General features: G+C 48.9%; 1 protein-coding gene across 3 annotated transcripts; it reads left to right on the forward strand.

The window, feature by feature from the left end:
• The first annotated feature begins 1,988 nt into the window (after positions 1-1,988).
• Positions 1,989-21,903, forward strand: Ing5 (inhibitor of growth family, member 5). Of its 3 annotated transcripts, none has more exons than XM_087566963.1 (8): positions 1,989-2,053; positions 4,346-4,417; positions 9,788-9,954; positions 12,374-12,485; positions 12,637-12,727; positions 15,993-16,128; positions 16,339-16,400; positions 18,125-21,903. In XM_087566963.1, the coding sequence occupies exons 1-8, from the start codon at positions 2,017-2,019 to the stop codon at positions 18,165-18,167; spliced, it is 720 nt and encodes a 239-aa protein (XP_087423089.1). In that variant the 5' UTR covers positions 1,989-2,016; the 3' UTR covers positions 18,168-21,903.
• Positions 21,904-22,881: the final 978 nt, after the last annotated feature.

Genomic DNA, 22,881 nt, shown 5'->3' on the forward strand with positions numbered 1-22,881 from the left:
AATAAAGATAACAGCATCGATCCCCAAGATGCACTGACTGCAGCATCTTCAAAGCGCTCAGGAATTTTCGTTGTGGTTTTAGTGTCGAAAACCCACGGACGGAAGTTGGTGGAAGGAAATGGACTTATTTGCAGCGTTGGCCAGAACTGAAAATTTCCTTTTTTTTTTTTTTTTTTTTTTTTTTTGGATTTGCCCCTAGCAGTGTTTTTACAGAAAAAAAATTAATAAAGTCAGGAAAAATATATGAGCAGGAGGTGGGTAAATCTCTGGGAGTTTAAGGCCAGTTACATAGTTTCAGGCCAGCCAGGGATACATTGTGAGATCCAGTCTGAAAAACCAAAACAATACTCTAGAGGCCGAGGCAAAAGGATTTGTAGTCAAAGGTTGTTTCTAAAAGACTGGCTAGGGGGGTTGGGGATTTAGCTCAGTGGTAGAGCGCTTGCCTAGCAACCGCAAGGCCCTGGGTTCAGTCCCCAGCTCCGAAAAAAAGAAAAAAGAAAAAAAAAAAAAGACTGGCTAGGGAAGTACTCAGTCGATAGAGCACTTTCCTAACACGAACAAAGACCTGAATCCCATACCCAGCACACAATAAATTAGTTATAGTGAGTGACATAGCCTATAACCCCAGCACTTGTTCAAGGTCTATACAGACATTCGAACTAACGTCCAGTCAAAGATGTTCAGATGCCGGACACATATGTAAACATGCTCAACATAAACATATTGTTAGTAATCATACATTAAAAGAAGATAATTTCACATCTCTTCGAGAATAGCCCGAATCTACCAGGCTAACCATACAGCATGTGAAGCAAAGGAAACTGTTAGAGCAGATGAGAAGGCAAAGAAAGGAAGACAGCTTGGCTGTTTCTCAGGAAACCACTCTACTTTTAACATAAGGTCACTGTTTACCCAAATGAACTGGAAACTGTCTACAGAAAAACCTGCACACTGATTGTATCAGCTCCAGTCACAATTGCCTAAATATGGAGGCAGCTAAGACGTCCTCCAACAGGCAAACCGATAAACTGGTAGCTACACGGTGGCATAATTTAAGTAAAAAGTAAATCATCAAGACTCATTAGGACATGGAAGAACCAGAAATGCATGATAAATGCAGCCAGTCTGAAAAAACTATATACTGCAAAACGCGACTACATGACATCCTAGTAAAACAAAGCTACAGAAAAAATGTTTATTGATTACGTGTGTGTGTGTGTGTGTGTGTGTGTGTGTGTGTGTGCGCTCGCGCGCGCCTGAGTGTCTTATATTGTAGTGGACCGGAGGAATTAAAGGCAATGAAAATATTCTTCAGGATGCTAAAAGGGAGATACTAATATGTATTTGTCAGAAATATTAGACCTCACCAAGAATGGACTCTATGGTAACCACGGACTTTAGATAATAATGTAGCAGTATTGTTTCATTAAGTGTAACAGAGTTGTCGTAGGAATGTAAAATGTATTTTTGCAGGCACCCAGGCGTGCGTGGCTTCTTCACGAAGTGCTAGTCAGCGTGGCCACGCCCCCTCGGGACTAGACAGCCACAAAGAGCATCGATGTTAACCGATGCCGGAGAGGAGGCCCACTCAGCCAGGAGAAACCACAGGCGGCTGGTGTCGCCTCTTGGTCCGGCCAGACCCCAGGCAACGCGGGCAGAGCGGCAGGTATCGGCTGTCAGGCGTGGAGCCAGCACACGTGCAAGCGCGGTGCCTTGCCTAGAGCTCGACAGGGCACCATCAGGGATTGGAAATCGGCTGGAGCCAGAGAAGTACCTTCCACATTGCAAACTGCGAATCGAGCCCATCTCCCACCCACATTCTCTCAGGGCAAGCCCCACAGCGCCATCTGGCGACCGCAGCAGGCCGGAAGCATAGGGGTGGACCCCCGACATGCCCCGCCCCCGTTCCGGCCAATCGGAGCACGCGGCTCATGAATAGTGAGCGCGCGGCGCCGCCCCGCCCCGAGACCGCGGCACCGCCCGCTCGCGCAGACCCCGAGCGTGGCCGCAGCGAAGATGGCGACTGCCATGTACTTGGAGCACTATCTGGACAGTAAGCACTCTGGCCGAGCCGCCACCCGCGCGGGTCCGCGCCGCCGCCGCTCTCGGCCCATCGCGAATCGTTCGGGGCTCCGGGATGCGGAGGAGGATGGGGACAGATCATGGGGATTGTAGGGGGGGGTCTCACGGTCGGTCTGGGGCGGGGCCGCGGATGGAGGGCGTGGGGCGCGGCGCGGGGGTCCCGCCGCCTCCGCCGCGCCAATTCCAGGTGCGTCACGGAGGGGTGTGGCCTGCGGCTCAGCCCGCCTTCTCCGCTTCGGCCACACCCCTGACGCCGACCACGCCCCTCTTCCCTCCTCTCTACTTAGGACTGGGTTGCGAGGAGGTCCGCCTCTTCTTCACCTGCTGCTTGTGCTAAGATCGGTTGTAGAGAGCCAAAGCTACTGTGTTTGCCTGTGGAGCTGTAGGGAGGAGCTCTAGGCTAGTGGGGTGCGTTTTTCGAGGGAACTTGTGCTATCAAAGCTAGCCCGGCAAGGGAGGATGCCCTGTATAACGGGTTGACCTTTGACGTCCTGGGCATTGGTAACTCCGTTTATTTATAGACGGTGAGATTGGCTCCCGATAAGAATTAGGAGGAGGATTATTTCTCACTCTTTAGTGGAAGAATTGAAACCCTTTGGAGGGAGGTGGAAGAATTGAAACCCTTTGGAGGGAGGTGGAAGAATTGAAACCCTTTGGAGGGAGGTGGATCAAACCAATGGGGCGTCCATTTTCTACCTGGGCCTGGGCAGTGGGACTGCAAGGTGAACTTTTATTCTGATGTCCATCCAGTGGGCATTCTGATCGGTGAGTTCAAGGCGAGTTCATTTCACTGCTGGCATCGTGTGATGGTCCCTGTCTGCCCCCACCTACCCTGTGCCATTCACAACTCAATATTTCTCTTCAACTCACTGATTAATTGGAACACACGTTTTGTTAAATCTTTTTTTAAAAAAGATTTATTTATTTAATGTATGTGAGTACACTGTAGCTGTCTTCAGACACATCAGAAGAGGGCATCAGGTTACATTATAGATGGTTGTGAGCCACCATGTTGTTGCTGGGATTTGAACTCAGGACCTCTGGAAGAGCAGTCATCACTCTTAACCACTGAGCCATCTCTCTAGCCCTTGTTAAATCGTTTTAAAGCTCACAATATTAAGGCGTGGGGGTAAATAAAGATCCGGAAACTGCAGATAAGGGTCCCTCTGTCAGAGAGTAGAGAGGTCCACCAGGGGGTAGAAAGGTAAATACTGCCAGGGTCACAGGAGTAAAGCTGTAGACAGGAAGTTACAGGCTTAAAACAGCAAGTCTTATAAGATGTAGCCCTAAAATGCTGGCCTTGTGGGCTGTGGAGATACTTGAGCACAGAAAGACCTAGGGAGCAGCTGGAGCCTGCTGTAAACTTAAGGATTAAGACATAATCTGCACCAGGGGATGCAGGGTGGGCAGAAAAGCACCAGGGGTTTGATTGACAAGCAGCTCACTCTCACCTATAGGAACTGGAGGACTGCTCAGTGCCTCTGCTTGCCTTTCCAGTGCTCATGGCTGTGTGTGGCTAGAGACTGGTATGTTGGGCCCTGCTGAGAGAACAGTGTCTTGGGACAGTATGGTCTGCAGCTCCTGGTGTTGTAGGTATCTGGACAAAGTTGAAGAGATCAAGGAGGACCCAGGTTCCGGCTTGAGCTTTGGAGGATGAAGTTCACTGTGTGTGGCCTAGGGGAGAGGGAGGGTGTGGTTCAGGAGAGGAGTCTCAGCTGTCTTCTCTGCCTGCTGGGAGCAGGTTTCTGTATCCTCCAACTTCTGGTGCTTTTGAAACTGTCAGCCTGCTGTGCTCACTGTTTGGTGCCCCCTCACCCCTACAAGGTCTTAGTCACTTTTGGTCCCCAAACTAGAAGAGAAATAGATGAAGGGCAGGCTTTGGTGTAAAAGAGATGTTTTTTTTGTTTGTTTGTTTGTTTTTTCTTTTTTCTTCTTTTCGGAGCTGGGGACTGAACCCAGGGCCTTGCACTTGCTAGGCAAGTGCTCTACCGCTGAGCTAAATCCCCAACCCCAAGAGAGATGTTTTTTAAAAAGGTATATTTTATGTAAATGGGTGTACCACATGCTCACCGAGGACTGAAGAGGGCATTGGATCCCCTTGAACTAGAGTTACAGATGGCTGTGAGACTTTCCTAGGTGCTGAGAGTTGAACTTGAGACTACTGGAAGAGCAGTAAGTGCTCTTAACAGCTGAGCCATCTCTCCCATCCCTGGAGGCAGGTTTTGTCTTACTGAGCAGTACAGCGACTTCGTGTCTCTTTCAGGCATTGAGAACCTTCCCTGTGAGCTTCAGAGGAACTTCCAACTGATGCGAGAGCTAGACCAGAGAACAGAAGGTGGGTATAACCCGAGCTGGGTTTTCACCAGAGAGACAGGAGAGGACATGGGATGCCGCAGGGCCCTGAAGGGACCTTGTTTAGTGGAGAGCTAGCATTGCACAGTATCTTGGAGGGGGTGCTGGTCCTTTTTTTGTTTTTTTCTGTTTTTCACGTAGCCCTTGCTAGTCTGGAGCTGGCTGTGTAGACCAGGCCAAGCCCAAACTCAGGGATCCACTTGCCCCTGCCTCTGGAATGCTGGGATGAAAGGTGTACACAACATGCTTAGTTTAGGTCCTTTTTTGTGTTTGTTTGTTTTGAGACAGGGTCTTATTCTGTAGCCCAGGCTGGCCTTGAACTCTCAGTGCACCTTCCGTAGCTTTCCAAGTATTTGGGTAAGGAGGTGGAGTGCTGCTACTTTTAATTTGGACTTAGTTTCTTGCCTTTTTTTTTTTTTTTTTTTTTTTTTTTTTTGGTTCTTTTTTTCGGAGCAGGGGACTGAACCCAGGGCCTTGCGCTTCCTAGGTAAGCGCTCTACCACTGAGCTAAATCCCCAGCCCCTTGCATTTTTTTTTAAATCTCTCTCTCTCTCTCTCTCTCTCTCTCTCTCTCTCTCTCTGCGTGTGTGTGTGTGTGTGTGTGTGTATGTATGTGTGTATGTGTGTGTGTATGTATGTGTGTGTGTATGTGTGTGTGTATGTGTGTGTATGTGTGTGTGTATGTGTGTGTGTATGTGTGTGTATGTGTGTGTGTATGTGTGTGTATGTGTGTGTGTATGTGTGTGTATGTGTGTGTGTATGTGTGTGTGTGATGTGTGTGTGTGTATGTGTATGTGTATGTATGTGTGTGTATGTGTGTGTGTATGTGTGTGTATGTGTGTGTGTATGTGTGTGTATGTGTGTGTGTGTATGTGTATGTGTGTATGTGTGTGTATGTGTATGTGTGTGTGGGGGGGGGTGGGTGTGGGTACGTGCTTGCTATAGCATATGTATGTAGGTGTGGGAGGTACGCACTCTTGCTGGGCATGTGTGTAGGGTCAGAAGGCAGCCTTGGCTTCAGACCTCATCTTCCATCTTGTTTGAAAGGGAAGGGCTCTTGTCATCTTCACCTATACCAGACTACCTGGGATTTTCCGGTTTCTGCCACCCATCTCCAGTAAGGACACTGGAATCACAGAAGCACGTGCTAGCACCGCTAGCTGCTAAGTGGGCCTAGAGGCTCTAGAGGATTCAGGCTTGATGCTCTCGCTGCCTCTGAGACATCTCTCTCCCCAGCCTAGTTCTTGTAGCCCTGGCTGCCCTGGGTCTCACTCTGTAGACCAGGCTGGCCTCGAGCTCAGATCCACCGTCTCTGCCTCCCGGGTGCTGGGATTGAGTGTGGGTGCTGCTTGGCTGTCTGCCGTTCTTGCACAGGTTCATGTCTCACCTCCTCCACGACTGTCCTTTGCAGTCAGCGTCTTTGTTGCTTTCCTCTTAAAGTTTTCTTCTCTTTCTGCACTGTTTATAAGCTGAGTACTCCTTATCCAAAGTGCTTTGGGCCAGAAGTATTTTGGGTTTTTATGTTTTTCACTTTTGGACTAGGTAGTGAACTATCTGGGGAGTGCAACTCAAGGCTAAACAAGCCAACATGTGTGTCTGGAAGGCAATGCTATGCCATTGCTATTGATTTTGTGTGTGAACTAATGCTTGCACTGAACTGCGTGTTAGTGGCCATCCCCTGAGTCAGGTGTGGGCTCTTCCATTATGGCATCCGGTCAGCGTTCAGACGGTTTGCATGGAGGTAGAGAGATGCTCAGCAGTTAGGATCCAGTACCACGCATGCTCCACACGTGAAAATCATATGCTTTTCACAGCCATGTGTCGTGCCAGGTCTGAGGGACAGGCATGCACACAGTAAATCTACATGTATGCAGGCAAAACATATACATGAAATAAAAATAAGTTTAAAAAATTACAGGTGATTGGGAATATTCTACCAATGTTTGAAAAGGTAGTAATGTTTTGTCTTTTGATATTTTCATACGTAAAAACATTTAAGTATTTTTAAAAATTATTTTAAACATACTGGTATTTTGCCTGCATGTATGTCTGTGCACAGTGAAATGCCTGGTGTTTCCAGAGGCCAGAAGACGACATTGGATCCCCTGGAATTGAAGTTACAGACAGTTGCAAGCTGCCATGTGGGTTCTGGGAATTGAAACTCAGTCCTTTGGAAGAGCAGCCAGTGCTCTTAACCTCTGAGCCCTCTCTGCAGCCCCTGTTTCCATACTTAAGAAAAAAGATATTTGTTTATATCACGTGCATAATTGTTGTGCCTGTATTTGTGTATGTACCACGTGTGTGCCTTGGTGTGAGAGACGAGGGAGTTAACTCTCTAACTCACTGAGCTAGGGTTAGCATGGTTGTGAGGTGCTGTAGGATTAAGTCTCCAGCCCTGTATACATAAAACTTTTGAAAAAGGTTTACTTATTTTATGTGTATATGCCTGTGTATGTGTATGCAGATACCCATGGAGGCCAAAAGAGGGTATCAGGTCTCCTGGAGCTAGAGTTCTTGAGACTCTAGTGCTCTTAACTGCTGAGCCATCTCTCCAGCTCACTATATATATATATTTTTTTTTTAAATATTAGTTGATTTGTGTATGTGTGTACTCATACATGTGCTTCTGTCTAGTGTACATATGTGGAGGTCAGAGGATAACTTGGGAATCTGTTCTTTCCAGGGATTGAACTCAGGTCTGGATGGCAAAAACCTTCAACCGCTGAGCCATTTTCACTGTCTCCCCTCTACCCCTCCTAATGGGGTCTCCTTGCCTGGGTTAGTCTTGAGCTTGCTGTGTAGCCAAGGCTAACCTGAGGTCCTAATCCTTCTTTATCTCTCAACTACTGGAATTGTAGACATGTGCTGTCCCTCCAGGCTTCAACTCCCTGTTCCTAAACCACATGCTCTTCACCCATCCTTCTTTCTTCCCCTCCCTCCCTCCCTCCCTCCCTGTCTTAGGTGGAACTCCCTGTGTAGACCAGGATGGCCCGGAACTCACCAGAGATGCTCTTGACTCTGCCTCCATGTGCTGGGATTAAAGGTGCATACCGGCACACCTGGCTTCTTCTTTTCTGAATTAGATTGTATTTGGTGATTTTGTGTACACGTGTGTCTGTATGTGTGTGTGCACTTGCAGTCGTCTCTGTGAGGTTTAGAGGACAATCTGTGGAGTTATTTTCTTTTCATCGTGTGTCCCGGGAATTGTACTCAGGTTGTCAGGTTTGTGGCAAGCCCCTTCACCTGCCGCTGTCATCCTGCTGGATTTGTTACCCTCTTGTTGCTTTCTCTTATTTTCAGTCAGTTCCAGACTGGTTTCTTTATGACAGTGAAAATGTGTTCTGCACAGCAATGCTTCCCTGTCTCCAGGGTATGGTCTCCTAGAGTCTCTGGTGAAGAGGATGTGTTTGTGGGGCAGCCCTGCCTTGTATTTTGAGACAGTGTTACTCTGTGTAGTCCTGGCTGTCCTAGAACTCACTCTGATGACCAGACTGGCCTTGAACGCACAGATCCTCCCCTCTCTGCCTCCGTGTGCTGAGTGTGCACCTCTAAGCCCGCTCTTATGGGAGTTTTCTGAGTAACTTTTCCTGAGAGTTACTGATAACGTTTATTTTCTCTGCATCCACTTTCTGCCCTTCACTTCCAGCCCCAGGCCGTCAGAGTGAGATCCTGCAGGAGGACCCCCATTTCCCAGGCTGTTGATGACAATGTGTTCCCACCCTTTGCCACTCTTGAAAATCTCTGTTTATAGTCTCTTTGGGGAACCCTAGTCCTTGGATCCCAGAAGTCTTCCCTTTTGATTGATTCCATTTGTTTTGACAGGGACAGAAGGAAAGGTAAACTTACCACAGAGGTTAACTTCTGGCGATGGCACTCATGTGAAAAAGTAGTTGTTTCAGCCTTCTCTTTGACTACTGTTCGTCCAGGTGTGGAATTCTGGGTCTTTACCATCTCCTCAGAATGTCGAGCTTATCACTGCTTCATCTCCTGACTTGTGTGCTGGTGTTGGGAACTCTGATATTGTTTAGATTCTGAAATTGAGCAATGTTGGTGCAGGGACTGGAGAGACGGCTCGGTGGATTTGTAGAACATCGGAGTTTGCTTCTCAGCAGCCCATCAGGAGGCTCGCTGTTCCTGTAATTCCAGCTCTGGGAGCTCTGACACCACGGGGCTCCTTGGTTACTCATGTGCACATACCCACACATGCACACATAAAAAACTAATAAACATGTGCAGACCTTTAATCCAGTACTTGGAAAGCAGCGGCAGACAGATCTCTGAGAGTTTGAGGCCAGACTAGTCTAAATAGAGAGTTCTAGGACATCCAGGAAGGCATAGTGAGACCTCGTCTCAAAAAACCAAACCAAACTAAAACAAACAAAAAAACTAATAAAAATAAATCTTTATAAGAATGAAAAAAGAGATGTTCTCTTTTCTTTTGAGATTTATTTATTTGGCTTTTTTTTTTTTTTAAAGATTTATTTATTATATGTGAGTATACTGTAGCTGTCTTCAGACACACCAGAAGAGGGCATCAGATCCCATTACAGATGGTTGTGAGCCACCATGTGGTTGCTGGGAATTGAACTCAGGACCTCTGGAAGAGCAGCCAGTGCTCTGACCTCTGAGCCATCTCTCCAGCTTAGGACTTACTTATTTTATATATATGAGTACACTGTAGCTGTCTTCAGACACACCAGAAGAGGACATCGGATCCCATTACAGATGGTTGTGAGCCACCAGGTGATTGCTGGAATTGAACTCAGAATCTTTGGAAGAGCAGCCAGTACTCTTACCTCTGAACCATCTGTACAGCCCTTCTCTGAGATTTTTAAGTTTCACAGGAGCATTCTGTGGTTTACATTGCTGGGACTGTTTTCAGATTAGAAATGCTGGGATTGCCATGTACAGGCACATTTTAGGAAGGAGGAGACTTCCTTTCTTGGAAATATGATTGACATTCAGACAGTTATTAAGACGTTATAGATGAGTTCACAGCCACCGTTAGGCTAGCTTCTCTTTCCCACCTCTCAGATGGAGAGACCCACCATGGTACCTGGAAACCTTGTGACAGTTGGCGGTGACCCTGTCCTCCTGTAACCACAGATAGTCCCACTTCTCAGAGCAAAGAGCTGTATGTGACTCTGCCATAGATATTCATGGAAGCATGCAGGATGTTTCTATGTGTTTTGCTGTGTTGTTCACTCTTGGGTATGTGACGAAGTTGTACAACAGGAGCCAGGCAAGGTGACCCAATGGGTGTGTTGCTGTTCAGAAAGCACACAGTGACATGATCAGTGATGCCCCTGCCAGCTTCCTGGATATTCTTCCACTTGTCACCTGCCCTCATTAGATAAGAAAGCAGAGATCGACATTCTGGCTGCAGAGTATATCTCCACAGTGAAGACTCTTTCGTCAGCCCAGCGTGTGGAGCACCTCCAGAAGATCCAGAGCGCCTACAGCAAGTGCAAGGAGTACAGCGATGACAAGGTGCAGCTGGCCATGCAGACCTACGAGATGGTGAGTGCAGGGGCCAGCTGCAGCCTTTCTCTGCTGCCCTCATGCCCCCGAAGGGGAGAGCATGCAAGTGTGTAAGGGTGTGTGGAAGTGTGAAAGGGTGTATGGAAGTGTGTAAGGGTGTATAGAAATATGTAAGAGTGTACAGAAGTGTGTAAGGGTGTATGGAAATGTATAAGGGTGTACAGAAGTGTGTAAGGGTGTATGAGGCTGTGTAAGGGTGGGTGGCCGTGTATAAGGGTATATGGCTGTGTGTAAGGGTGTATGGCTCTGTATAAGGGTGTATGGCTGTGTGTAAGGGTATATGGCTGTGTATAAGGGTGTATGCCCCTGTGTAAGGGTGTATGGCCCTGTATAAGGGTGTATGGCTGTGTGTAAGGGTGTATGGCCGTGTAGAAGGGTGTATGGCCGTGTGTAAGGGTGTACGGCCGTGTATAAGGGTGTATGGCCGTGTGTAAGGGTGTATGGTCATGTGTAAGGGTGTGTGGACATGTGTAAGGGTGTATGGTCATGTGTAAGGGTGTGTGGACATGTGTAAGGGTGTATGGACATGTGTAAGGGTGTACGGCCGTGTGTAAGGGTGTACGGCCGTGTGTAAGGGTGTACGGCCGTGTATAAGGGTGTATGGCCGTGTGTAAGGGTGTATGGTCATGTGTAAGGGTGTGTGGACATGTGTAAGGGTGTATGGACATGTGTAAGGGTGTACGGCCGTGTGTAAGGGTGTACGGCCGTGTGTAAGGGTGTACGGCCGTGTGTAAGGGTGTACGGCCGTGTATAAGGGTGTATGGCCGTGTGTAAGGGTGTATGGTCATGTGTAAGGGTGTGTGGACATGTGTAAGGGTGTATGGTCATGTGTAAGGGTGTGTGGACATGTGTAAGGGTGTATGGCCGTGTGTAAGGGTGTATGGCCGTGTGTAAGGGTGTATGGTCATGTGTAAGGGTGTGTGGACATGTGTAAGGGTGTGTGGACATGTGTAAGGGTGTATGGACATGTGTAAGGGTGTACGGCCGTGTGTAAGGGTGTATGGCCGTGTGTAAGGGTGTACGGCCGTGTATAAGGGTGTACAGCCGTGTGTAAGGGTGTATGGTCATGTGTAAGGGTGTATGGTCATGTGTAAGGGTGTGTGGACATGTGTAAGGGTGTACGGCCGTGTATAAGGGTGTACGGCCGTGTGTAAGGGTGTATGGTCATGTATAAAGGTGTATGGTCATGTGTAAGGGTGTATGGCCGTGTGTAAGGGTGTATGGCCGTGTGTAAGGGTGTACGGCCGTGTGTAAGGGTGTACGGCCGTGTGTAAGGGTGTACGGCCGTGTGTAAGGGTGTACGGCCGTGTGTAAGGGTGTATGGAAGTGTGTAAGGGTGTACGGCCGTGTGTAAGGGTGTACGGCCGTGTGTAAGGGTGTATGGTCATGTATAAGGGTGTATGGTCATGTGTAAGGGTGTATGGCCATGTATAAGGGTGTATGGCCATGTGTAAGGGTGTATGGCCGTGTGTAAGGGTGTATGGCTGTGTGTAAGGGTGTACGGCCATGTTTTAAGGGTGTACGGCCATGTATAAGGGTGTATGGTCATGTGTAAGGGTGTGTGGTCATGTGTAAGGGTGTGTGGACATGTGTAAGGGTGTATGGCCATGTGTAAGGGTGTATGGCCATGTGTAAGGGTGTATGGCCATGTGTATGGCCGTGTGTAAGGGTGTACGGCCGTGTGTAAGGGTGTACGACCGTGTGTAAGGGTGTACAGCCGTGTGTAAGGGTGTGTGGACATGTGTAAGGGTGTATGGCCATGTATAAGGGTGTATGGTCGTGTGTAAGTGTGTGTGGACATGTGTAAGGGTGTATGGTCATGTGTAAGGGTGTGTGGACATGTGTAAGGGTGTATGGAAGTGTGTAAGGGTGTATGGAAGTGTGTAAGGGTGTACGGCCGTGTGTAAGGGTGTACGGCCGTGTGTAAGGGTGTATGGTCATGTATAAGGGTGTATGGTCATGTGTAAGGGTGTGTGGACATGTGTAAGGGTGTATGGTCATGTGTAAGGGTGTGTGGACATGTGTAAGGGTGTACGGCCGTGTGTAAGGGTGTACGGCTGTGTATAAGGGTGTCTGGTCATGTGTAAGGGTGTGTGGACATGTGTAAGGGTGTGTGGAAGTGTGTAAGATGTATGGAAATCTGTATCTAGAGAAGTTTGGAGCACCGACACAATGGGGTCTTTATCTGGGCCTCTTCCGATGACTTTTGTTTTTTGGGGGAGTGGAGGGACCTATTTGTCTTACTTGTTGGTGAAACCATGTTCTGTCTGCTTGTGTTTCCTTGAGATCCTGGGGCTCTAATCCAGGGCCTTTGCATGAGGAGCAAGGGCCAAGCCACTGAGCTGAACCCCTAGTCTTCTTTTTACTCTAGGTCAGATTTCTAAGTGTCCTTTTGCAGGTGGATAAACATATCCGAAGACTGGATGCTGACCTGGCACGCTTTGAGGCAGACCTGAAGGACAGGATGGACGGAAGTGACTTTGAAAGCACTGGATCGCGGAGCTTGAAAAGCAAGTTGGCTGACATTCTGTTTCCTAGTGGTGGCAGTTTTGAAGGCTCTTGTCTTAGTGTGTTAGGAACACAATGGTAAATGAGTCTGGGTGAGTCTTGCTTCACTTCGGTCTGTTCTGTGAGGATAATGGGGGTCTTCTTCTTCAGAAGGTCGGAGTCAGAAAGAAAAAAGAAGCTCTCGGGGCCGAGGCAGGAGGACATCAGAAGAGGATACCCCAAAGAAAAAGAAGCATAAAAGCGGGTAAGGGGGTTTTGTTTGCTTGTTGTTGTTGTTTTTTTTTTTTTTTTTTGAAACAGGGTTTCTGTGTAGCCCTGGCTGTCCTGGAACTTGGTCTGTAGACCAGGCTGGTCTTGAACTCACAGAGATCTGCTTGCTGCTGCCTCCGAGTGCTGGATTAAAGGTGTGCACCACCACTGCCCAGTGCTTTCTTTTAAGATGACTTTTGTGACTAGATATAAAAGCTGTAGAGTGACCGTCTGTAGTGATCCCTTAGGGTGATTCCTTCCTCTCTCGTTCAGGCCGACGAGCCAGGGTCTGCCTGGTGCTCCTCTCACGCACCCTCCTTCAGCTGTCGTGGGAACTTGTCCTGGCCTGAATCAGGAGCTCTGGCTTCCCACAGGTTGCCTGTGATTTCAGTCTACCTTCCTTGACTCCAGTTCACACTGCCCACACTGCTTGTGGGTTGAGGGGAGGCTAGGTGTAAAAACAATCCCTGGTCTAGGTTCTAGAGCTGAGGGAGTTGTCACTCTGTGCTTGTCGAAGTGTAGCTCATTTAGTTCCCATATTCGATACATGTCCTAAGTGTAGATGGCTGCCACATGTAGGTCCTAAAGTGTCACGTTGGTAGCTGGACCACCAGTCCTGTCTAATCCAGCAGATGGAGAAACCCCTGTCCCACTACAGATCACTCAGCTTTCTTACTCCAGTGTCCTGCTGCCTGTGAGAGGTGGTTTTGAGCTTGGGGTGACAGCATCATGTCTTGGCTTCTCAGAACTCAGAGGCTCTGTGGCTATGTGCTTCTGGGTTTGCACAGACATTCCTTTTTTTATTTTTTATTTTTAAAAGTTTATTAATTTATATGAGTGCACTGTAGCTATCTTCAGAAGAGGGCATCAGATCTCATTACGGATGGTTGTGAGCCACCATGTGGTTGCTGGGATTTGAACTCAGGACCTCTGGAAGAGCAGCCAGTGCTCTTATCCACTGCGCCATCTCTCCAGCCCATTGCACAGACATTCTTGCTGCTGTCTTTACTGAGTGTTTCACAGTGTCCTCAGCATGAGGAGCCCAGAAGAGGGGTTTCTAGGTGGTGGGGAGACAGTGCCCACAGGCTGGAGCATCCTCCTAAGGCCTCAGGCATTATAACTGCTCCTAAAAGCACAGATGGAGGCAGGCTGTTTAGGTCTTCCTTTGATGGGAGCCATCATGTTATGCCTGCTGCTTGCTTAGGGGACAGTCACTGCTTCCAGGTTCATTTGCTGGGCTGGCTGCCGTGGTGGGGCATCTGGTCTGCATTGACTTTATATTGTCCCCGAATGGCAGTGCAGACACTATCCCAATTTGCACATGTTCCGACAGGGCAGACTGCTGGAACAAAGGGTGTGGTCAGGCCTTGACATCTGATTCACAGAGCAGCTTCCACAGAACAGGCATCCAGAGACAGCAAAAGTCATTGGAATGCTGGTCTTGCTGGATCAGGGTGTAGCTTGGTGTGGCTTCGGAACCTGAACCTTTCACTTGCCTATTGCTAACCTGGAGTTCTGCATAGTTCTGGTCCCTGTCTGTGTCTGGTGGGATTTTTCTTTCACGACCTGAATGAGATGGGCTAAATATTTCAGTTCCAGTTTGGGGATAGCTATCATTTTCCTTGGGGACTTGGAGCAGTGCTCAGTCAGGTTCCTGTGCTCAGTGACCACTTGGCCAGGTGATGGGTTTCACGGAGTTACTTTCCTAGGACTGTCAGACCATCTGTTTCCTGTCAGGGTCCTATAAGCTGAGGTCAATACCAACTCCTTAGCTGCCCCAGGGCCTCGTTTTCTGGCAAGCCGAGGCCTCCATGTGGGAGCAAAGGGGTCAGTTTCTTCTGTAGTCTCTTATTCTAAAGCTTGAGTAAGCAGCCCCTTCTGAGCTACCTGGATTGTTAGGGAATCGCATGGGTGGTTATATCCAGTATGAGCTTCCTGGGCACGTGTGGGGAGGAAAACTTAGCTAGCCAAGAGCCAGAGCAAGTCACATGCCCAAGGGACAGGGGTTACCCATGGGTCTCACTTCCTTGGTTGTCTTCTGTTTTTTGTTTTCTTTTTCAGAGACAGGGTCCTAGTATGTACAAGCTGACCTTGAATTTCCTTCATTGCCCCATATTTCCAAGTGCTCCCTGAAAGATGGGTGACCCAGTACCTGACTGACTGATCCTGGAGAGTCTGAGCTCTGGGTCACGTGATAGCTGAATGGCTGTGACTTGGGTTGGGCTTCCCATGGGAAAGTGCAGAGGTGGCCGATAGAATTGAGCCACAGCACAGGTGCACTGCTAGGCTTGGCTTGCTGCCTTAGAGGAGGCTGTCCACTGACAGCAGTGCCATGCAGAGACCACGGAGGCCAGGGGGCGAGGCACAGAATGTCACGGATCTTTTTTTTTTTTTTTTTTTTGTTCTTTTTTTTCCGGAGCTGGGGACCGAACCCAGGGCCTTGCGCTTGCTAGGCAAGCGCTCTACCACTGAGCTAAATCCCCAACCCCGTGTCATGGATCTTTAAGAAAGTTTCCTGCTTCAAGGACCTCTTGGGAGTTGCTTAAAAACCAGTATTGTAGAGCACTAGTACTTGGACATGTTCTTGTGAGAGACATTTCTATTCAGAGACAGGCGAGTGGAAGCACGGGTTCCCTGCTAAGGAGAGGCCCCACTTCTAGAGCCCTGAGGTTTGGACTGGAGTGTAGATGCATACACCCATGCATATCTGCAGTAACTGCAAAGACCTGGGAACATTTGGAAATTTAGAGGTGAGGAGCCTGGGCAGCTGTGCCATGCCGTCCACCTGCCATTGGCCCCCATGGGTTCTGGCCACATGTATTTATCACTGTACATTCCTAGTTTAGGGGTGGGTAGGGGGAGTTGTAATACAGGCATAGAGACTATACTGTCTAGACTTCCCGATAGTTTACAGATATTTGAGTAAGAGTCAGTTCAGCTCTACTGTGAAAGGCAGTGCTGGACCCAGTAGGCAGCAGTTACAGGGGCAGGAGTCCCACTAGGCTACTGTTCAGAGACTCAGGCAGCTGCAGGCAGTAGGGAGTGAGCAGGGCAGTGTTACCCTGGTGGGCAGCTGGTAACATTGTAGTCATTGTAGATAGTTTCCTGGGAAGCTGCAAGCATCCTTCGTTCCAGGGTAGAAGAACCCTGGGTCACTGGCGGAAAGGCTGCAGTGTGGCCTTCCACAGTGGGGCCTTGTGTACTGTTTCCTGCCTGCCTCCAGGTGCCCTGTGGTCATCAGATCCTTCCTTTCCTGTCAGGTCTGAGTTTAACGACAGTATCCTATCTGTGCACCCCTCTGATGTGCTGGACATGCCTGTGGATCCGAATGAGCCTACATACTGCTTGTGCCACCAGGTGTCCTACGGGGAGATGATCGGCTGTGACAATCCGGATGTGAGTGGATTGTGAGGGATACATATACATACATACATACATACATACATACATACATACACACACACACACACATACATACATACATACATACATACATACATACATACCCACCCGGGGCAGATCTTGTAGAGATGGGTGGGTGCTGGCCTTTCTGCGTTTAAGGTGCAGGGTGCATGGTGTGACACAGGCTCTCCCCTTGCTTTGCAGTGTCCCATTGAATGGTTTCACTTTGCCTGCGTGGATCTCACCACAAAGCCCAAAGGAAAGTGGTTAGTATGGGGTGACTGCAGCCTTGGGCAAGTGTGTGTGGTACTCTGGGTCTTGTATGTCTCCATATTTATGCAACATTGGTCCCGGCTGGGGAGGGGCCATGTGGTGCACTCCGAGAGGGCGATCTGCCGCCCAGCTTACCTGGGTTTGTGTGCTGTTATTACTGGTGCTCTCTGAGAAAGAGCAGTTTGGGCTCCTCCCTCTACCCTGGTGTGCATCCAGTGTGCCATGCCAGGCTGCGTGCCGAACCACGTCCTCTTCTAGCTCCAGATTGGAGAGAGGTTATTTAAAAGAAGCCAAGGAGGTAAGGGTTTTGTCTCTGAGGAAATGAGGACCATAAAGAACAAGAGGAGTAGCTGTGTAATCAGCGTGCTTCTGCACCTCTCCGCCTCACAGAGCATAGGAGGCTCTGCATTCTTGTTCCAATCCTACATCTGGTCAGCAGTAAGCTAGTGTTCAAGATGTCCCCAGGGTTTTATTTGATTAAGAACCTGGTTTGGTTGACTTAAATATGGATGCATATTCTTCAAGTGAAATAGGAGGAACCGGGCCCTTCTCAGAGGTGCACTTGGAGCCTCTCATGGTAACATTCTCGGTGTATATCAGCCTGTGGCCAGGTTGAGAGTCAGCTGGGAAAGGAGAGTGCATGCTCTGCAATGAAGGCTTTCCTCAGTGCACAGATGATGTGTGTGGTGTGAACGTAATCCCACTTTGGGCAAACCACTCCATGGCTTCTTACCTCATGTTACAAGAACCATATGGCAGTCCTTTGGCTGTGCCTGTGCCTTGTGGGCGTGTGGCTGGGCTGAGGTGACAGTGGGCATGTGATAGCAGGCATGTGGCTGGGCTGAGGTGGATAGTGGTTACTCACCTGAGGAAAGGGAAAAGTGCAAGCGTGTAAGGCATGGGGTCTGACTTTGAGTTCATATTAGATGTGGTGAGTTGTTTGTAGGATTTCCAGGTGGGGGAGTCTGACTGCACTGGCAAAGCTGTTGGGTGCTACAGCTGCCTAATGTGCGGGGCCCAAGGGCAGATAGAAGAACTGGGGAATGGGGTTTCAGGGTGGTCTCTGTAGAATACCAGAATGGGTTTCCTCAGAGAGACACACAGCTTCTGACTGGCACAGTCACTGACATACTTTAGTGCAGGCCTGGGTGCTCAGTGTCTTAGTACAGAGGGAAGCGATGTTAGCTGTCACGTGTATTAGCATTGTCTGCTACATGGGGAACTTACTAGAATGTCCCTTTGGATCATGAGTAGCTATTATCTTCTTGAGTGTCCAGGAACATGAATCTCTGATGTGTGCTTGACTTGTGTCCTTGAACCATAGCACTGTATGACCTGTGTGACCCATACAGGCTCCAGGGCCCAGCGAACTGTTTTCCACTGGCTTACCAGGCCATATCTGCACATGTGGTCTTCAGTATGTCCTGTCTGCCAGCCAGCTATTGGTGCCAACTCTATAGTGGCACCTCATATTCTGCCCAGCCTTATCAACTTGATCCCAAGGCCGCGCTGACATGTATTAGTCAGCTTCAGAGGACGCTCAAACCAGTAGTTCAAATGCCAGCTTTCCCCAGAGCGAAGCCAGCCCCTCTTACTTGGTGGAGCTGTTCTCTGGTCCTTTCTTACCAGAGTGCAGCTACCCTGTGAGGTGCAGGAAGTGTACTGGGTGCCCTGTGTGCCAGGAGGAACGATGACCCCCGTGCCTTTCTCCTCACAGGTTTTGTCCCCGATGTGTTCAGGAGAAGAGGAAGAAGAAGTAGCGAAGCGGCCGTTGTCCGGACTGAAGAGCGAGCTAATATATTCTTCACTCATGTTGCAATATTATCTTTCATTTTAAAACTACCTTTTTTCGACTGATATTTAATAATTCAGTGGCCAGTTGTGCTTGTGGATATTTCCTAAAACAAGAAGCCACTGCACCGTTTGCACAGAACAATCTCACAGGGACTTGCCACAGTGACTTTAGGAGCAGGCTCCCCTATCCCGCAACCTCCCACACTGGGCATGGCCACACCACCAGTGATGTGGGTCAGTTTGGGCTGTAGGCACAGTGCATGGTGCAGGCTGGACGCATTTTAACCTGTTACACTGCCACTGCTTTGTGACTAGGGGTTGGCCTTGAGTGCCCGCGGTTTCCAGAACTGTCTGAGGCAGAATGGAGGCACAGCTGTTGCTCTGTGTAAAGCACCAGGCACTGCCCTATGCTGTGCTCTGACCCTGACTGGAGACCGGGGACTCTTGGCTAAGATACCTGTGATGTATCTGGAAGGGACCGGGGGCGCTTCCCAGGTGGAGGTGCCCTCCGTTGTCTTAATGCACCACCTTTTCCTGTGAACTTGCAGCCCTCCCTGGAGAGTGAGCTTCCATTAGCCTCGGACTGTCAGTTCCCACAACCAGCACTGCCCAACAGCGGACAGACAGCCAGGCTGCGCTTCCACCTCTCTGGGGATTCCCGCCTTTTTCTACTGTGAAGATGAAATTATTATACTAGCATGAAGGTCATGGGTCTGTGTGTCTGTGAGCTGATTCTGTCTACTGCGGGCTGATTGTACAACTCTGCTATGTTGCATCCCACTAGACCAGCAGCTTACGTTCAAGGGACTGATTATGTGACATGATTTGTGATTTCCTGTGCCCAATAGCAGTTCTGGAATGAAGGTAGGAAACTAGAGTGTATCTGTTGAACTGTCCACAAAACCAATGTTGAACTGTCTTGAAAGAGTTGGGGGATGCACACACAGGGCCTGCTGAGATGCATCTGTGGTGGCTCCTGAGGCGTGCGTGGCAGGATCCTGAGCTACCGTTGACTTAGACTAAGTTCTTCAGTAACGTAGGCTCTCTGAGAAGAATCGAGAGAGCCCGACCAGTTCCTGGCCTCACTTCAGAAAAAGACCTGCAAGACAGAGCTGGGTTATGCAATGTCTGATGTAAGGAGAGGCTGGCTTTTTATATAATGACAGGCACGCTGTTTTCTTATGATGGCCACAAACAAAGCAGAAGGGAGTTGTCTCTGCTCCATACCGTGTCATCATGGTGGTGTTCCTACTGGAAAGGATAGCCTGTCCTCGTGAAAGAGGGAGACAGGCGTGGCTTGTGTTTGTGCTACTGAATAAATTGGTCCGTGGTGACCTTTCCTGGGAAGTAGGTACCAGGCAGGTTTGCTGCAGTTGAAAGGCAGCAGCTACCCAAGCTTGTCTCTAGGCTAGGAAGAGCTTCTGGAATGGGGCTGGCATTCTTCTTGGGGATTCCTCTCAGGGTCAGACTAGATAGACATAACTTAGCCTTTGAAGGTTGTGAGGGTAAATTACAGGATCCACCTCCTTCCCCCCTTTAAGGACTAGATCTCATGTATCCTAGGCAGACTTTGAACTCACCGTGTGGCTGAGAATAACGCTGCTCTTTGATCTTCTTCACCTCCCAAATGCTGACGTTACAGGTGTGCACCAGAAGGTCTGGTTTTGCAATGTTAGGGACCAAACCCAGAACCTTTTTTAGTTTGGTTTTTCAAGACAGGCTTTCTCTGTGTAGCCCTGGCTGTCCTGGAACTCATTCTGTAGACCAGGCTGGCCTCGAACTCAGATTCTCCTGCCTCTGCCTTCCAAGTGCTAGGACGAGGGGCATGCCCCGCTGCTGCCAGCTCCAACCCAGAGCTCCGTGTGTTAGGCAAGCATTCTGCAGACTGAGTCACACCCCGGCCTTTTCTTTATTCTTTTACCATTTGTTTTCTTTGTTCAGTGCTAGGGGTCAGGACTCGTGCTTCCTTTTAATCTTACATTTTAGATTATTTATTTATTTATTGGGAAGCAGGGCTAGTAAAAGTCTAACCTTGAACTTGCAGTCATCCTGTTGGAGCCTGGGAATGTTGGGATTACGGACATGTGCCATCATGTCTGGACCGCTTTTTACAATTTCTGTAAGCACAGGAAGTTTTTAATCAGATCTTGCCTGATAACGCCTTAGAAGCTGTGTTGATACTTGAGACGCAGCCTGAGGCAGCTGAGTCCTTTGGTGATCAGGAAGAAGTGGCGTTTACTGGTGGAGGTGTTAGAGGCTGGACGAGCTCCATCTCCCGGCTTCCCGAGGGCGGCTTCCTGAGGTCATGCTGGCTTTTCCCCGAGTTCTTCTACCTGGGGCCACCCTACATACTGGCTTCTGAACTTTATTTATTTTGTATGTTTCTACGATTATCTGCTTTTTCTTTTTGACAGTTACAGTGTCATGAAAATAAGATGCATATAGCTTGGGAAAAAAAAAAACCAGACTTCATGAGTTTAGGGATTTAACTCAATGGTGGAAAACCTTGGCTAACAAGTGTGAAGCTCAGTGTGGCGTTGGCTGCAGGTGCACAAAGCTGCCTTCAAAAGTGGTGGCCTAGGTTTATCCCTGGCAACAGAATGGGGGAAAGCAGAAAGGAAACTCTAGGCCATTGCTGTGCTCTGCCGGAAGGCTTGTTCCCACTGTTACGTGTGAGCAAGGGAGGGTGTCCCAGCGGCTGCTCTGCCTCGGGTGCCGGGGAGCCCTGTGCGCACCACCCAGCCTTGTTCCAGAAGCCCGAGTGTCTCCATTGTTGGACAAGACTCTCATGCCTACTACCAAGACCTGGCTCTTGAGCTATCCCTGCTTCATAAACAGGAGTCGTAGGGTGACCCCCACAGGTCCCTATGGCAGCAGCTTTGCCTGAGCCAAGGCTGGGTCCTCCCTGTGTAATTCCCTTGTAAGTACACGAGTGTCCTGCAGAGAGGAGAGGAGTCATCTTCCTTGTTTCTTGTGCACATTATCAGTAGTTTCTTATAGAAGAAGCATGATGAATTAATGAAAAAAAAAAACAAAAACCTGAGCCCCCAGAACTGTGAACATGTTAGTGGTGTGAAGGTCCAAGCAGCACTGACCACCTATCCATCAGGTGGGGTCGGTAGGAGGCAGGCTGCCCGCCGTGTCTTCTACTCTGCAGGTTTGTGGATGGCTGGGGGAGTGGGTACCTGCTTGCTCCTGTGCACACAGCATCTTGCCTTCTCTCACCTGTCCCCAGAAGGCCTTGGCAGGGATGCTTCAAGCAATACCACCACCCAGAGAGCAACTCGTCCACGTGATCACGGTGCCAAGGTTGGCCCTGTTATGCCAGGAGGTTAGGTAGGTCTTCAGCATTTGAAATCAAACAGGAGCATTTGAGGTTTTGAAACCTTGTTTCCTTGGACAGAGATTGGTCTCCACTACCTGTGCCCAGAGGAGCTTTAAAGTAGGGGAGGTCTAAGAAGTGTCTTTTCCCTCAGAATGTGCGGTGGCGTTCGCTCTTGGCCACACTCCATCCATTGGATGATCCAGCTTTAACGTGAATGCCACATTTTATCTTCAAGGAATTATTACCTATTTCCCCTTTGTAAAGGAGAGATACTATTGTAAATCTTTTTATTAAATAATGTAAAGATGTATATCTGTATTTTTGGATCATGGATTATGGATATATTGTTTAATAAATAAAATATTTTTGGGAAGAAACATTTGAAAGTAGATCATTTTGAAAGCAGGCATGTAGATCCCTGTGCTGCCAGAGGTGCACGTGTCTCACGGTCATTTACTCAGAATCGAGGGTGCCACAGAGGGACTTTATGGACCTAGGACCCTGAATTTGGTTTTGTTGGATATTCAGGGAGGTCAGTGGCCAGTGCTGGGTTTCCAGGCTCCCAAGGAACGTGTACGTGTGAATGGGAAGACCAGGGGCTGCTTTATTAAGTAGTACAGGGGCTGGGGATTTGTCTCAGTGCTAGGACACTTGCCTGACGTGCAAGGCCCTAGGTTTATCCCTAGCAGTGTGAGGGAAAGCAGTACAGGGCCTCCCCTGTCGTGGGAACCTAGACCTGGAGAAACCTTGAGAACCTTAGCATCCCTTTGAGAACACCCTGGTCTGGTCGGGCAGTTTCCACACACATACACAAAAAGGCCCCAACCCTGGGTGCTTAGCAGAATGTATTTCCCACAGTTCTGAAGGTTTGAAGTCAAGGGACAAGCAAGGTTGATATCTACTAAGGGCTCTGTGTAGGCTGCTGCCCTCTCACTGCGCTCATCTGCGGTACTCGTGGAGCTGGGCAGGAAGGGAATTCTCTAGCACTTACCTCATTTTGTAGCCTTAGCTGTCCTCAAATTCTCTCTGTAGACCAAACTAGCCTGTGATCCCAACATCTGGGGTGTCAGACAGGTTGGTCTCTTGGCTTTAAGTAGCCTAGTCCATATAGCTGGTTGCAAGCCAGGTGAGATAAAGGACAGAGCATGCCAGGCAAGTACTCCAAACTGAGCCACATCCTAGTCCCCAGTGGGTTTGGTTTTTCTTTTTTTTTCTTTTTGTAATTATATTTATGTACAGAAAATTTAGTGTACATTTAACCCAGCTTAGTGGCGAGTTCTTTAGCCTTTGCCTTTTCCAGCTTGGCAATGCAAGCCACAGACTTAGGACCCAGGACGTTGCCTCCCCAGTGGTGG

This window comes from Rattus norvegicus, chromosome 9, assembly GCF_021556685.1.
Source record: "Rattus norvegicus strain SHRSP/BbbUtx chromosome 9, alternate assembly SHRSP_T2T, whole genome shotgun sequence".
NCBI classification, from domain to species: domain Eukaryota; kingdom Metazoa; phylum Chordata; class Mammalia; order Rodentia; family Muridae; genus Rattus; species Rattus norvegicus.